Consider the following 17,332-nt stretch of genomic DNA (forward strand, 5'->3'; position numbering starts at 1 on the left):
TGGACAGCCATCCAGTGCTGAAAGAGGATGAACAATCTTCTCTTTTCTGTCAGGGTAAGTCACTCTTCTTATCAATCTGAACACACATTTACAGATCCATCACACATCCATGGGGATCTCGCCAGCACAAGGGACACCACCACTCACTCTCCCGCACACACCTTCATCTCCCCTGCAGGTCATTCCTCATCTCACCCATGTCCCCACTCATCATCCCTCATGTCAGGCATCCTCATCATCTGGCCTTGCAGGCATCCTGCTTACACTCACTCCATGTGTCTTCATTCAGGTCAAGCTGGCACACAACAAAAGGGAGAGGTCCCAGATTGGTGGAGGATGAGTTGAACTCTAGACTTTGAAGACAGCTGGCGGGCGATGATGTGTGCTAATGGTGAGGTCAGTGGCACCCAACCAAGTGAGGATCCTGCATTGTTGCAACACACCATATTGCGAATAATGGCTCCTGTTTTACAGACCCCTGCAATGCACTAATGATCTCTCCTTTCTTTCACAGGCACTTTAGGGAAGCTGTCTAGGGGGTCCACAAGCCAGATCCTGGATTCCAGCACCGAGAAGAGCACGAACAAAGAATCCACGCATTGTTGACCCATCACAGTGCTCACCCACTCCTTCCAATAGCGCAGAGACAGACATCTTGGTGGGATCTAGTTCTGGAGTAGCCTCAGGGGTCACAACCTGATGAGAACATCGCACTCTGATCCACAGCATGTGGAGGCAGGCACATCCAAGGGTACCAGTAATTTGAGGATTGCTGCAGGCGAGGAATCTGAGTTGGAGTCAGATGACGAGCCTCTGGACTCAGTAACTCTGGTTTCTGGAGTTCCAAAGGGAAGGTCGGGAAAATCATGACGGGATATATGCTGCACTCCTCAGATTGCAAGACTTGATGGAGGAGTCTGTCCACCTTCAAACTGAAGTGATAGTGCTGGCAGATAAATGCAATGAGATCAAGACTAGTAGGATGGCGGCAGCCAGAGCGACGTTGATCCAAGTTGTCAGTCCTGCACAGTTGCAGGAGTTGCACGGATGGTTGAGGCACTTGCAGGCATCCATCAGTGTCAATGCCGGGGGAGGGTGGGGTTTCTCAAGCTCACTCCAGCTGCCCCTCCCCCTCGTGGAGGCAGCCAGGGGCCGTCGGTCACCCATAGATAGGAGGATCAGCTGATGCACACCTCTGGTCCTGCCCATCCAAATCCCATCTTACTGTGACTTCAGCTCCAGCTCCACAGGCCAAGGAGGCCGATACTGCCAAACAACAGGACCCAGAGTTCAGGCCGGGGCCCTCCACGTCTCAACCCTCCAAAGGACACCCACCAAGGTCATCACAGACAACATGGCTGAGCAGTCAGCGGGCTGCCTCCACCTCCTGTGGATATTGTAGATGCACCAAGACATAGCGGCAGGGTAAGGAAGGTTAAGGAGTTGTAGTTGCACAGTATGGGCACTGGTATTAATCACTTGAACATGATATTCACTTCTGTAAATAAGCTCCCAGTAATTTCACAAGTTCTACGGCTTCTTGTTATGATGAGCTGTATTCCTCTCAGTCTGAAGTGAAAATTTGATTCTTGAACAAGGTAAAGGCAGGGTTTGTAGTCCAGGGCTTCTTCCCTGTGCTTTGTTATGGGGCTGGTTTAGCACAGGGCTAAAGAGCTGGCTTTTAAAGCAGACCAAAGCAGGCCAGCAGCACGGTTCAATCCCCTTACCAGCCTCCCTGAACAGGCGCCGGAATGTGGCAACAAGCTTTTCACAGTAACTTCATTTGAAGCTTACTTGTGACAATAAGCGATTTTCATTTCAACCTTCCCAGGATATTGATCGTGTTTCTTCACAGTGAGTGAACATCAGCCATGCCTATATCTCGATGGGAATTGTAATGTCTGCCAAAATGTACTAGGCTGGTGGCACAGAGTTCATTCAATCTCCCTATGCCTTTTTGAGATGCAGCTATCGGCCTCACCCTTTGCATCAGTTTCTGCCTCCGGTGACACTGTGGTCTTCAAGGGTACAGCTCATGAACAATGCCGTAGGATCAGGAGAGGTTAAATTTTACCCACTGTATTGCCATGATTCATCCTGGTCGTTGAGAGCAAGCAAGCTGTCATCAGCCAGACAGGAGTCAGATATTCAGATAAGGGCCGGGATTCTCCATTCAATACTACAGCGATCTGGATTCCCGAACTTCAGAGAATGGAGCGGCAAGGAAAAAAAAAATCAGGTTTTGCGCCACTCTGATCCCCCGCCGGTGGCCTCAGCAAGCTACCCGCCCCGGGCCAGCGGGAGGATGCAAAGCAAGCATTTAAATAAATGTTGTTTTTCAAAATGTTTTGTTATTGAGTTTTCATATTTTATATCCAACAAATTATAAATTAAAACATATGATCAGAAAAGTAACATGCAAAACCAACTCTTTTATTTACAAGTGAGCATCTTCATAACAACAACTGTGGCCGTGATTTCTCTTTAACCGACATACAGATTTTCCATTCCCCAATATGACCAAGACACATATATACAGGCATTTGTATACAATTTGATTAGGGCTTGAGCTTGTCATTGGACCGGTCCCTTGCGGCTTTGCCCCTGCTGCACGTACCTCGTGTTCCTTTTTGTTTGCCTTCACCCCACCCCACTCCCTCTCCACCAACCCACCCCAGCCCCTCTACTGGTTGCTGGCTACGATCAGGTCTTGAAACAAGTTGGTGATCAGCTTCCACATCCTATGGAAGCCTTCTTCCAATCCGCGGATGTCAAATTTTATTTTCTCCAGCCTGAGAAATTCCACCAGGCTGGACAACCCGTCTGCAGCCTTGGGTGGTGCTGCCGATCGCCAGCCGAGCAGGATTCTCCGGCGGGTGATCAAGGAGGCAAAGACTAAGGTGTCAGCCACCTTCCCCATGAAAAATTCTAGCTAATCTGATACCCCAAAGACTGTCACTTTTGGGCATGGCTCCACCCTCACTTCCGCAAACCTGGACATTGCCTCAAAGAAGGAGGTCCAATACCCGACGAGTCTGGGGAAAGCCCTGAACATGTGGGTGTGGTTGGCCGAGCCTCCCCTGGCACAGTTCGCATTTGTCCTCCACCTCCAGGAAGAACCTGCTCATTAGAGTCCTGGTTAGGTGTTCTCACTACCTTTAGCTGCGTTAGGTGCGAACCAGAGTCCTTCCCTATCTCTATGCCTAGTTCCTCCTCCCATTTTTCCTTGTCTGGTCCACTTCCACTTGCAGTTGCCCGTAAATGTCCCAATAGTTCTCCTCCCCTAGGTCGCCCGCATTCAGCAGTCTTACTACTAGTGAGTGTCCTGGTGTCTGAGGGTACGTCATTGTTTCTTTGCGGGGGGAGTTTTGTGACTTGAATGTATCTCAGGTCATTCCCTCTTGGAAGCTGGAACCTCGCCATGCATTCCCCCAGGGTCACCACTCTATCGTCCGTATACATGTCTCTACCAGTCAGGGTCCCCGCAGCCTGTATCCACCTTTTAAAGGTGCGGCCATTATTGCAGGGGTGAACCTGTGGACACACACACACACACACACACAGGCAGCACATTCATGCTGATCGTCTGTATCCTCCCTGAGAGGGAGAGTGGGAGTGGGCCCCACCTCTGCAGATCCTTTTTAACTTCCTCCACGGACTTGTCAGGTTCCATTTATGGATCTGTGTCCAGTCGTGGGCTATTTGGATCCCCAGGTAGCAGAGTTTGGTCTGGACCAGTTTAAAAGGCAGTCCCTCCAGTTCTGCTCCTCACCTCTGTGGGTTCACATGGAAGATCTCGCTCATACTCAGGGTAAGCTTGTAGACTGAGAAGGCTCAGAAATCCTTTAGGAGTTGCATTATCCCTTCCGTGTTGGTCCGAGGGTTCGAGATGCACAGGAACAGACCATCTGCATAGACTGAGACTCTATGCTCTCTGTCCTCCCCTTTGGATACCTCTCCACCCCTTCGCCGCTCTGAGGGTGATTGCCAAAACAAACAATACTGGGGACAGTGGGCATCCCTGTCTTGTGCCTCTGTGCAGCCAGAAATATCTAAAGCTGGTAAACATACGCTGGCCACGGAAGCACTGTATAGCAGTTTCAAGCAGGAGGTCAATCCTTTAATTATCTTTATTGTCACAAGTAGGCTTACATTAACACTACAATAAAGTCGGGCAGCATGGTGGCGCAGTGGTTAGCACTGCCACCTCACAGCGCCGAGGTCCCAGGTTCGTCCCGGCTCAGGGTCATTGTTAATGTGGAGTTTGCACGTTCTCCCCATGTTTGCGTGTGTTTCGCCCCACAACCCAAAGATGTGCAGGTTAGGTTGAGTGGTCACGCTAAATTGGCCACGCTAAATTGGCCCTTAATTGGAAAAAATGAATTGGGTACTCTAAATTTAAAAAAAACACTGCAATTAAGTTACCGTGGAAAGCCCCTAGTCGCCACATTCCGGCGTCTGTTCGAGTACAGGGAGGGAGAATTCAGAATGTCCAATTCACCTAACAGCACATCTTTGGGAGGAAACCGGAGCACCCGGAGGAAACCCACGCAGACATGAGGAGAGCCTGTAGGCTCCACACAGACACCGGCTCAGGGTCACTGTCCATGTGGAGTTTGCACATTCTCCCTGTGTTTGCATGTGTTTTGCCCCACAACCCAAAGATGTGCAAGTTAGGTGGATTGGCCACGCTAAATTGCACCTTAATTGGAAAAAATGAATTGGATACTCTAAATTTTAAAAAAATACTGCAATTAAGTTACCGTGAAAAACCCCTAGTCGCCACATTCCGGCGCCTGTTCGGGTACACAGAGGGAGAATTCAGAATGTCCAATTCACCCAACAGCATGTCTTTTGGGACTTCTAGGAGGAAACCGGAGCACCCGGAGGAAACCCATGCAGACATGGGGAGAATGTGCAGGCTCCGCACAGACGGTGGGCCAAGCCGGGAATCAAACTTGGGACACTGGAGTGTGAAGCAACAGTGCTAACCACTGTGCTCCCATGCTGCCTGGCTCAAACCATTCTAATACTTCTATGAGGTACTTCCATTCGACCCTGTTGAAAGTCTTTTCTGCGTCCAGGGAGATGATCATTTCTGGTGTTCTCTCCACAGAGGAGGTCACTATCAGGTTCAGCAGGTGCCTGATGTTCGATGTTAGCTGCTTACCCTTGACAAAGCCCGTCTGGTCCTCCGCGACTACCTCTGCCATGCAGCTCTCCAGCCGTCATGCCAGGGCCTTCGCCAAGATCCTTGCGTCCGTGTTAGGGAGTGAGATGGGCCTGGAGGACCTGCACTCCGTCGGGTCGTTGTCTTTTTTGGGTATCAGCGATATTGAGGTTTGGGCCATGGTTGGTGGCAGGGTGCCCCTTACTAGCGAGTTTGTGAATATCTTCCGCAGGTGTGGTGCTAGTGCTGAAGCAAATTTTTTGTAGACATCCGCCAGGAATCCATGTGGCCACGACTCATTCCCCGTCTGCATGCAGATGATACTCTCTATGACTTCTGTCAGTTCTGGTGGTGCTTCCAGGCCTGGTCTCTTTTCTTACCCCACAACCGGCATGCCAGTCGTCGAGGAACTGCTTCATCTCCTAGTCCGCCTCCGGGGATTCAGAGGTGTACAGCCCTCAAAGATAATTCCCACCTTGTAGGTCCAGTGCAGGCCATTACAGATTACTTTAGCATGACCTGCTTTTAACAAATCTATGCTGGCTACCCTTAATTAACTCAAACTTCACCAAGAAGTGAATTTTCAAAGATTTATTGGAGGAAATGAATCAAAAATGAATCAATATAGCACTGACCAATCCGCATACAATCAGTATTGAGTGGAAGTAAAAATATTTGGGATCTTGCATTTAATTCTGTAAATTATACAATTAGAGGGTGGGATTTTCCATCCCTTCCTGTCGGCAAAATTTTCCGGTCATGCTGAAGTTGACCGTACAGCGGGTTCCCCGGCTGCAGGACGGGCAAGTCATGCAAAAAGCCATGGACTTTGGCGGAACTGGAAGATCCTGCTGGTGACCAATTGCGAGTCACCGTCTTTGTGGAAAACCCCCCACGGGAGGTGCTGGAAAATCTGGACAGATAATCACTACAAAAATCAAACAAGTGTGGTTAAAAATCAGCAGACTGTTTTTAAAATAAAAGTTACATTCCAGAAAATGAACACATTCTTTTTAGCCATCAAGTCATGAGGTGGGACTCGAAGACAGAGTTTCTGTGAGTGATTTAAGGACAGTTTATACCATGGGGCAGATGGTAAAGGTAGGGGGATTTCGAAAAGGCAGGGGTGGATAGCAAGATTTGGAAATTGTCAGAGGTATCCTGGTTGGCAATTAACTTGAATTTGCTATTCGACTGTTAGTCTTTTACTTCATGTTTCATAACTCTGAGGGAAAGTGAACAGAGCAAACAAATATATCACATTCCATATATAGAATTCAGAGTTGAAGATTACTTGACAAAATATTCTGACAAAAAACTTCCCAAATTATCATCTGCCTACTTAGAGCATGTCTGTGCTACCCTCAATGAAAAATGTGTGTTACATCTTTCTTGGTTCATGGTAGGCTCTTGAATGTCCATAGCCATGAAGTTAATAGGGGATTAATAATTAATAATCTTCATTGTCACAAGTAGGCTTACATTAACACTACAATGAAGTTATTGTGAAAAGCCCCTAAGTCGTCACATTCCGGCGCTGTTTGGGTACACTGAGGGAGAATTCAGAATGTCCAATTCACCTAACAGCATTGTGGGAGGAAACCAGAGCCCCTGGAGGAAACCCATGCAGACACGGGGAGAACGTACAGACTCCACACAGACAGTGACCCAAGCCATGAATCAAACCTAGGACCCTAGTGCTGTGAAGCAACAGTGCTACCCACTGTGCTACTGTGCTAATTCTGAACATTACTGGATTTTTAAAAAAAGATTTCTAGATTATTATATAATGCTGGAGACAATTACATTTGCTTTGGCAGGCTAATATAGTTCATATAATTAAATTTAAAAATGGATCAATTGAAGATTATTTTAATGCATTGGTTAACTCTACTATTTGTTGGAGAAGCTACATATCATTAAGTTTGCTTTCAATTATGTTCTGAAATATTGCAACATCATCACACCATCTTTGTATAAAAGATGCATGTCAATGATTTTGGGCGCAAAAACAAGCCTAAACTAGCCAAATAGTTCATTAGTATAGATCAGTATTTTTTCAAACTTTTTTTCCGGGGACACATTTTTACCAACCGGCCAACCTTCGGGACCCAACACGGCCGACCTTCGCGACCCACGCCGGCCGACCTTTGCGACCCACGCCAGCCGACCTTTGCGACCCACGCCAGCCGACCTGCGCAATCCAGCATTTTCTCTTACTTGGTTTGCTGCTGACAAAAATGGAGGAAATGGTTTTGAGTCCCTTTGGCCGTCATACACGCTCTTCCAATGGAACCTGCTGAATGAAGGTGAAGCCTTCCGGTGTCGGAAAGTACAGAGTCTCCATCTGTCCAAAGTTCTGCATTTTCTTCCTGTAAAGTTTTATCAAATAAACCCCTCTCCCCCTGAACTTGTAAAATAAAATGAATAAAATAAAATAAAATGAATAAAACCCCCCCCCCCCCCCGAACTTGTAAAAAAAAAAGCTGTGACCGTTTAAAAAGCGGCCTCACTGCTCATGCGTGCCCGTTCACCGGCGGCATGCGCATAGTTTTGCCCATGTGCACCGATGATATGGCACGCATGCGCAGTGCTGCCGCTGTTTTTTAACGTTAGCGGCTGTTTTGAAGGCCGTTTGCAGCCGGCGTTATTAAAAGCCGGCTGTTGTGCGCAGATTTGCGCGATCGGGAGCCCGCAGTGATGCCGCTTTTTTTTACGTTAGCGGCTGTTTTGAAGGCCGTTTGCAGCCGGCGTTATTAAAAGCCGGCTGGTTGTGCGCAGATTTGCGCGATTGGGAGCCCAGGGACAGACGGCTCCGCGACCCTCCCGACACCCGCCCACGGCCCACCTGCGGGTCGTGCCCCCAAGTTTGACAATACCTGGTATAGATATTCCAATCAAATATATTATACTAATTACATTTCAATCACAACTGTGTAATTAAAATTACTGTATCCAGTAAAATCTAGCATAATTCTTATATTACATGCCATATGAGGGGCTGTTATCTTAAATGTCAATTCATAGTCAGTTACACCCACTACCATTGTTATTTACACTCCATTTCTCAGCAGATTTCCTGTCTGTATCAATACTAGATAATATAGCCTGAGGGAAGAAGAGATGTTTCTTTTGCTTGCCCATCATTTTTGAGCATTTACATGTTAATATATTAAGCCTCATTAGGTTCAATCTTAGGAGAAATATTTAATTTCTCACACAGCAGGGAACATTTTGCACTAACCTCAGAAGGACAAATCTTGATGTATTAATGATATGTGTTTTTCAAACTAGTTTCTTTTGGTCTCTCTTACAATTATAATTCTACATAATTATTAAATTAAAGCAAGTTCTGTTTTATGAGCAGTCATTAATTTAAGACAATTAAACTCATTTCACATAAAACAAAGATAGGGCAGAATTTTAAGACGGTGGGATTTTATGGTCCATCAAAGGACATAAATGGCTCGCCACATTTTATGCCTCTGTACCCACCCACAACAGGATCATAAAATTCAATCAGCTGGATAAATTTTAACACAATTCCCAGAAACAAGACCTACTTTTACTTATAAGTGGCAACAGCATTGTTGCTCAAATGTGTCATATTTATGAGCAAAAAGTATTCAATTAGCAGAAAATCTCATGTTCTTTTCATTAGTTTAAACGATCCAAATGATTCACGTGACAGTTTTCAATTTGATCTTCTACTAGACAGAAAACCCTGAGGTTTTGGATCTTCTGCCTATTAGACCAACATCTATAATGCAACCTTCCACACTTCTATTACAATAAAATGAAGGATCATTTTTAACCTTGAAAAAAAAAGCTAAAGTGAGTAAGATTGGAGGAAGGATTGGTTTAAGAACCACTTCTTGAGAAAGGTTTGTAATTGGCAATTAATATCACTTATGGGTTTTATTTTCCAGCAAAGTTCTGCTCCTTTTCCTGTATGGCACTTCACAGTTTCAATCTATTCTGTTTGTATTTGTGCTCTTGAAGAGAGGAAAGGAACGAGGGGATGGGAAGGAGGAAAAGTGTGGGGAGATGTTGGGGGAGGAATAGGAGGGTACTGGAAAGGAGGGGAATGGGGTAGAGGAGGGCTTAAAGAAAGGGTTAGGACGGTTGAAGCAAGGGGTGAGGGAAGTAGAATGGGGCATGGTGGGCATGAGCGTTTGAGAAGAATGATTGGTTGATTGAGTAGATGGTGGGGACCACCCCTCTTTCAATCTATTCCAGTAAGGAGGCAGATCCCGCCCCTCATTTTCTGATGTGGGATCATGGATCCGTTTGTGGGCAACTGGAGGCTGGTCGACACTCAGAATTACGACAATTATATGAGGGAGCTGGGTGAGTGGCGGCAGAAAATCAAACAGATCACGGGGGCAGGGGAGGACTAAATTGCAACGAAGCAAACTGGAATAAATTAGATGTTTGGTCAAAATGCAGCTGATTAGACGCTCCAGACCATGTGTAAACGAATTCCACGAATAACAAAGATTAGATGTACAAAAATAAAAGAAACAAGAATATTGCATCACAGAAAGGTAAAACCCAAACTGCAATCCAAAATAACGATTCTAATGTAAAAGAAAACGACCCATGAGTGACAAATTACCTCAGCCAAGCCATGTCTCTCACTCTCTGTCACGGGAGTTATCATCGACCGGCCACCAGTAAGCGCGGCTCCAACGGTTCTGGCGTTTGCCGCCTCCAGTGGGGGAGGAGACCTTTCGCCTTCTTGTTGCCGAGCATTAACATTAATAACCATCATTCCCGGTAATGCGTGTCAGCAGTCACACATTCTTTTAATTCACGTTCTTCAGTAACACTTGCATAGCATGGTGAATATTTTGCGTTTTAAAATAATATTTCTGCTGCCATTAGTGCTAATTGATCAATGATGATTATTTTACTGATGTCGGATCATTAGTAGCTACATACCGGTTAGTTTTTGAAGTATTAGCTTTATTCAGGGGGTATACATTGAGGATGTACATTGAGTCCAGTGCCAATTGTAGTACACATTAACGTGTTTATTTATGTAATAATTGCTATGTTTATCGGCCTCAATATTTGATTCTCCAGTTTAGGCCTCCCTTTCCTGAGCGCTTATAAGGACTTGCTTCAGCCCTCAACACTGAACTCGTATCTGTGAGCATGTAATGCTTCTGATTAACAGCAATTATTTATTTATAGCTATATTTATGTAAATTATACATACATATGGCTTATGGTTTTCTCCCATAGTTTCAATCTGTCACATATTTATGATACCTGTTTATTTGGGATTATCAGTGCTGTTTCGCACCAGTTTCATTATTGCTATATTTATTGGCATATATCTGCTTCCTGACCTCAGGAGTGGACTTCGCAACCCGACAAGTTGGCAATGTCACTAAACCCAACACAATTATCAAGTTAGATGGTGATAATGTTATTCTACAAACCAAGAGCACCTACAGAAACACAGAAATTATCTTCCAACTTGACAAACCATTCAATGAGCATACCTCCGACAATAGAGACTGCAAGGTAAGATTTGCCGTGGAGAGTATGCTGTTTACTCCCCATTCGTCGCCGTGTACTATTTCATGGTCAAAAAATGAACATTATGCACTTGCAGAGATTTTTTTTACTTACTGTAGTTCAATCAAGTTCATGAAAGTAAAATATTTAGTTGTAAGTTGTAATCTTGGCATATTTAGGGAGGAAGGCAGTGGCATAATGGTAATGTCACCGGACTAGAGGCCCAGGCGAACGCCACCACGGCGGAATTTAAATTCAGGTAATAAATATGGAATTAAAAAGCTAGTCTCAGTAATAGTGACCATGAAAACATTGTTAGTTGTCGTAAAAACCCATCTGGTTCATCTGCTATCATTACCTGGTCTGGCCTGCATGTGATTCCAGACTCACGGCAATGTGGTTGTCTATTAAATGGCCTAGCAAGTCACTCAGTTGTATTAAACTGCTACATAAGGAATGAAACCGGACGGTCACCTTGCATCGAACCGGGCACTGGAAACGACGATGGCAAACCAAGCCCTCCCGACCTTCTTGTTACTAGCATCAGGGGCCTTGTGCCAAAATTGGGGAGCTGTCCCACAGACTAGCCAAGCCTGACTGAACTGCCGAGTCCTGAAGGACATAGCTACTTAACTGGGTCTGTGGCAAGTTGTGAGGGATCCAACAAGAGAGAAAAACATACCTCCCAAACCCCCCTGGCGCAGATGATCATCTGTTGATGATCATATTGGTAGGCAAAACCACCGCACAGTCCTTGGGGAGATGAAGTCCCATCTTCACCCTGAGGATACCCCCCCCCCCCCCCCCCCCCCCCATTGTGTTGTGTGGCACTATCACTATGCTGAATGGGATAGAAAATCTAGCATCGCAAAATTGGGCATCCATGAGTCACTGTGTGCCATCTGTAGCAGCAAATATGTATACGACCACAATCTGTAACCTTATTACCTGGTAAATGCTCCACTCTACCTTTACCATTGAACCAGGGGATTGATACTGGGTTAAATGAAGAGTACAGGAAGGCATACTAGGAATAACAGGCATATTTAAAAATGAGGTGTCAACCTCATGAAGCTATAACACAGTCCTACTTCCATGCCAAACAACGAAAGCAGCATGCGATCCCACTGCTAACGGATCAGATCTAAGCTCTGCTGCCACATTCAGTTGTGAATGGTGGTGGACACTTAAACAACAAACAGGAATAGGCTTCATAAATTGCCCCATCCTCAATGATGGGTGAGCCCAGCACATCCGTGCAAAAGCCAAGACTAAAGTGTTCACATACATCTTCGGCCAGAAGTGTCAAGTGTTGATCCCTAGGTGGAGTGCTCTTTCAAAGGGTTGGTGCAGACTCAATGGGCCGAATGGCCTCCTACACTGTAGAGATTCTATGATTTGATTCTACCTCTGCCTCCTCCTGAGGTCTGCCAGTTTTCAGCCAATTCAATTCACTCCACATGATATCAAGAAACGACTGATGGTACTGTATACTGCAAATGCTGACAACATTCCAGCAACAGTAATGAAGACTTGTGCTCCAGAGCTAGTTGTGCCCATAGCCACACTGCTCCAGTACAGCTACAATGCTGGCATCAATCCAGCAATGTGGAAAATTGCCTAGCTATGTCCCGTCCAAAAAAAGCAGGACAGATCAACTCAACCAGTTACCTCCTAACCAGTCTGCTCTCAATTACCAGCAAGATATGGAAGCGATAATCAACAATGCTATCAATACACAGCAATAACCTGATCACTGATCCTCAGTTTGAGCCACGCAACCCCTGATCTCATTACAGCCTAAATCCAAATATGAACAAAGGAGCTGAACTCAAGGTGAAATGAGAGTAACTGCCTTTGACATCAAGGCAGCATTTGACCAAGCGTGATATCTAGGAGCCCTTTGGGAATCCGGGCAAACCACTGTTTGGAGTCATAAGAAGCTCAGAAGGAAGATGGTTGTGGTTGTTGGAGGTCAATCATCTCAGCTCCAGGGCATCACTGCAGGAGCTCCTCAAATCTAGTGTCCTAGGCCCAGCCTTCAGCTGATTATTCATTGATCTCCCCTCCAATATAAGGTCAGAAGTGGGGATGTTTGCTGATAATTGCACATTGCACAATGTTCAGCAGCATTTGCGACTCCTCAGATACTGAAGCAGTTTGTGCCCATACACATGAAAACCTGAGCAACTGGCTAGGTCATAGATGGCAGAGAGTAGCAATGGAAGGGTGCTTTTCTGATTGGAGGGCTGTGACGATTGGTGTTCCGCAGGGATCAGTGCTGGGACCTTTGCTGTTCGTAGTATATATAAATGATTTGGAGGAAATTTTAACTGGTCTGATGAGTAAGTTTGCAGAAGAAACAAAGGTTGGTGGAATTGCGGATAGCGATGAGGACTGTCAGAGGATACAGCAGGATTTAGATCATTTGGAGACTTACATAGAACATATAACTTGGGCAGAGAGATGGCAGATGGAGTTTAATTCTGACAAATGTGAGGTAATGCATTTTGGAAGGTCTAATACAGGTAGGGAATATACAGTGAATTGTAGAACCCTCAAGAATATTGACAGTCAGAGAGATCTAGGTGTACAGGTCCACAGGTCGACGAAAGGGGCAAACACAGGTGGAGAAGGTAGTCAGGAAGGCATATGGCATTCTTGCCTTCATTGGCTGGGGCATTGAGTATAAAAATTGACAAGTCATGTTGCAGCTGTATAGAACCTTAGTTAGGCAACACTTGGAGTATAGTGTTGAATTCTGGTCACCACACTGTGGAGGCTTTAGAGAGGGTGCAGTAGAGATTTACCAGGATGTTGCCTGGTATTGAGTGCATTAGCTATGTGGAGAGGTTGAATAAACTTGGTTTGTTCTCACTGGAACAGCAGAGGTTGAGGGGCGGCCTGATAGAGGTATACAAAATTATGAGGGGCAGAGACAGAATGGATGATCAGAGACTTTTTCCCAGGGTGGAGGGGTCAATTGCTAGGGGGCATAGGTTTACGATACGAGGGGCAAGGTTTAGAGGAGATGTACAAGGCAAGTTTTTTACATAGAGGGTAGTGGGTGTCTGGAACTCGCTACCGGAGGAGGTGGTGGAAGCAGGGACGATAGTGACATTTAAGGAGCATCTTGACAAATACATGAATAGGATGGGAATAGAGGGATACGGTCCCCAGAAGTGTAGAAGATTTTAGTTTAGACGGGCAGCATTGTCGTCGCAGGCTTGGAGGGCCGAAGGTCTTGTTCCTGTGCTGTACTTTTCTTTGTTCTTTGAACATTCAGGCTTGGGCCGACAACTGGCAAATAACACAAGTACCAGGTAATAAACACTACCAAAATCTGGCGGTTGCCATTGACCAGATACTGAACTGGATCAGCCATATAAACATTGTCGTTACAAGAGCACGTCAGAACCTGTAAAATCTGCAGAGTAACTACCCCTTGACTCGCCAGAGCCTGTCCACTATCAACAAGGCTAAGTCAGGAATGTGATGGAATACCCTTCATTCGCCTGGACAATCCAACAACATTCAAAAGCTTGACACCATCAAGGTCAAAAAGCCTGCTCATTGGCATCTATCCACCACCTTCAATATTCACTCCCTCTACCACCAATACACATCTGCAAGCTGCACTGCAGCAACTCACCAAGGCTCCTTCAAAAGCACCTTCCAAACCCATAACCTTGACCACTTAGAAAGACACGGGCAGAGGATGTATGGAAAACACCGCCAGCATCTGCAAGTTCCCATACAAGCCACACACCATCCTGACTTGGAAATATATCATAATTTCTTCACTCGCTGGGTCAAAATCTCAGCACTCCCTCCCTAGCAGCACTGTGGGTGTACCTATACCAGGGTTTTTCAAAGTGCGAGTCGCGCCCTGGGTGGGTTGCGAGCGGGTGTCGGAAGGGTTGCGGAGCGATCAGTCGCAGCCTTCCCATGTTGGTCCCGATCATGGAAGAAGTGCCCAATGGCAGCTCCTGGCATATTTATTGAAAATGGCTTGAGCTGCACTGTTCAAGCCAGGGTCTGTCTTCAGTCTCATCACTTCCCTGTTCCTGAGCAGAGGTTGCACCAACAAACCTTCATGCGTTGAAGCAATTACTGATCTTTCACGTGCTGAGTTCAGAAGATGACAGTCGTGATGAAGGATCAATTCAGCATGTACCAGAGGAGGTTAGTTTCCTGGCACCCCTAAAGCAAGGGGCAGATGGGCCTCCAGACTGTGCAGCATGTTGTCTGAAACACCTGACAAAGTTCTGCAGCATCAGGTAGAGTGAGCCAATGGGACTCTGGAAGAAACAGAAGTTCAAGCAAGTGTTAGCGAAAGGACTAAACTGTCACTTTATGTCGGAGGCAGCTAACGTTAAGCATAGCACAACTGAAGAGCATGGCCCAGACTCTACAACAGATGATAGAACATGATGATGGAGGAAGGTTCTATGATACTCCAGAAGATCATGCAGATGAATATCGGTCACAGGAGAACAGCCCAACTCCCAATAGCAATGGGATGTCATGTCACAAGCATATGTGTCAGGACATGGAGTTGGAATATTACACTCCCGGAGTCAACAAGATTGCATGAGCAAACAGGAGACAGTTAATGTGGTCTGTTTAGATGCAAAATCAAGCCAGGCTCTGTTTTGGAACAAGGATGCTGGATCTGATCCCTCAAAGCTCCATCTAACTATTTTTTGGAGATAACCTGTGGAACCAAATGTTAATTCTGTAAATGCCAGTGGTTTCTGGATCATTTGCGGGACAGTCCTGCTGGTTACCGGTGAGTCATGCTGATTACCAGAGTATTCTGAAACGGTTGATATAATTGCCTTCCCTTGTGTGCACGCACATTTCTCCAGATTATAAAACCGAACTCACTCACCACATCACCAAAAACTTAATGTACAGAAATTCAACAGGAAACCAGCTTAGAGTTAAGAAATTTAGATGTAGTTATTTCCATCCATTTGCATGCTAAATTTTTGTCATCATTTTTAATTTTGTAGTCTGTATTGAGCTGATTTGCAGATTCAAATCTGGCCATTGTATGAAATTCATGCACTGGTTCCAACACTGGGGGCAGTGGAATAGGAGCATAAGAGAGAGTTATTGCACAGCTTGTGTTTGTGAGAGAAAGTTTTTTTTTTGAGAATGTTTTTATTAGAGTCTTTTCTTTTTGCACAACAAAAATAAACATAAACAAATCTGTACAAAACTGTTCCAATTTTTGCCCGCATTTGAATTAGCCCCTTAACTCCAACTCCCCCGAGACCTCTCCCCCTTCTTGCTACTGCCGTGTTTCTTTATTCATCGGTCCTGTACATAGTGGGGTAGTATAGCGATACATATCTTGCATTGTGGTAGATTGGTGATAGAGTTATGAAACAAGGTCAGCCAGCATGGGTCGTGAAGGTCAGCCGGTTGGCAAAAGCAGGTCCCGGGAAAAAACGTTTGAGAAAAACACTGACCTATACCATGTGGACTGCAGCAGTTCAAAAAGGCAGCTCACCATTACCTTCTCAAGGGCAATTAGAGATGGGCAATACAAATGCTGACCTATCCAGCGATGTCCACGTCCCATGAAAGAATAAAAATGTAGTATTATTTTGCTTGATACACAAATAATTAAGACGCATTTGATTCATCTGGACCTATGGCATGCAACATGATCTTTAGTGAAATGACGAATGCATGCATTAGTGCAGGCATTGTCAAACTTGGGGGCGCGATCCGCGGACGGGTGTCAGGAGGGTTGCGGAGCCGTCCGTCGTGGCACTCCCGATCGTGCAAATCTGCGCGCAGCAGCCGGCTGTTAATAAAGCCGGAAGCAAGCAGCCTTCAAAATGGCTGCGAACATGTAAACAAAATGCGGCTGTACTGATCGGGCACGCATGCGCAGTGTGGCCGCTTTTTTTAAACGGTCGCAACTTTTTGTTTTACAAGTTCGGGGGGGTTTTATTCATTTTATTCATTTATTTATTCATGTAATTTATTCATTTTATTTTTATTGTTTTACAAGCTCGGTGGGGGGGGGCGGTTTATTTGGTAAAGTTTTACAGGAAGGAAATGCAGAACTTTGGACAGATGAAGGCTCCATACTTTTCGACACCGGATGGCTTCACCTTCATCCAACAGGTTCCATTGGAGGAGCGTATACGAGGGCCAAAGGGACCCAAAACTATTTCTTCCACTTTTGTCAGCAGCAAACAAGGTAAGCGAAAATGATGAGTCGCGAAGGTCGGCTGGCGTGGGTTGCGAAGGTCAGCCGGGTTGGGTCCCGAAGGTTGGCCGGTTGGTAAAAATAGGTCCCCGGAAAAACAGTTTGAAGAACACTGGACTAGTGGGACACAATTTCCATATTTCTCTTTAATTTATTCTGTATAATTTATTTCAGCAGCTTTGAAGTCTAAAAGCTCTACTTTATGCTAATGTGCTCAAATATTTTTATATTGGAAAAAATACAATAGTCTGGTTTGACTTTAAAGTAGTAGTTTTCTAAGTTGTTTGCTGCTAGGCTGCCTCACCTGCACATTCTGGAATGACTATTCGAAACAGTCAGGGGCATGACTTGGGATTGCTATACTAGTTGCTGTGGAGCCAATTGAAACCTGGCATCCATAC

The 17,332-nt window shown here is 45.5% G+C and overlaps 1 protein-coding gene across 8 annotated transcripts in view; it reads left to right on the top strand.

The window, feature by feature from the left end:
- The first annotated feature begins 9,371 nt into the window (after positions 1 to 9,371).
- Positions 9,372 to 17,332, top strand: part of LOC119967100 (fatty acid-binding protein, brain-like) — a 38,619-nt gene continuing 30,658 nt past the window's right edge. For 4 of the 8 annotated variants that reach the window (XM_038799197.1, XM_038799232.1, XM_038799215.1 and 1 more), the window contains exons 1-2: positions 9,372 to 9,520; positions 10,533 to 10,705. In XM_038799197.1, the coding sequence (XP_038655125.1) occupies positions 9,451 to 9,520; positions 10,533 to 10,705 (243 nt within the window). In that variant the 5' untranslated portion in view covers positions 9,372 to 9,450. Of the gene's footprint in view, positions 9,521 to 9,794; positions 9,950 to 10,532; positions 10,706 to 10,878; positions 10,959 to 17,332 lie in introns of those variants that run through there. The other 4 variants (XM_038799188.1, XM_038799178.1, XM_038799205.1 and 1 more) reach the window with 2 other exon arrangements.

The sequence above is a fragment of the Scyliorhinus canicula genome, chromosome 1 (assembly GCF_902713615.1).
Source record: "Scyliorhinus canicula chromosome 1, sScyCan1.1, whole genome shotgun sequence".
Taxonomy (NCBI): domain Eukaryota; kingdom Metazoa; phylum Chordata; class Chondrichthyes; order Carcharhiniformes; family Scyliorhinidae; genus Scyliorhinus; species Scyliorhinus canicula.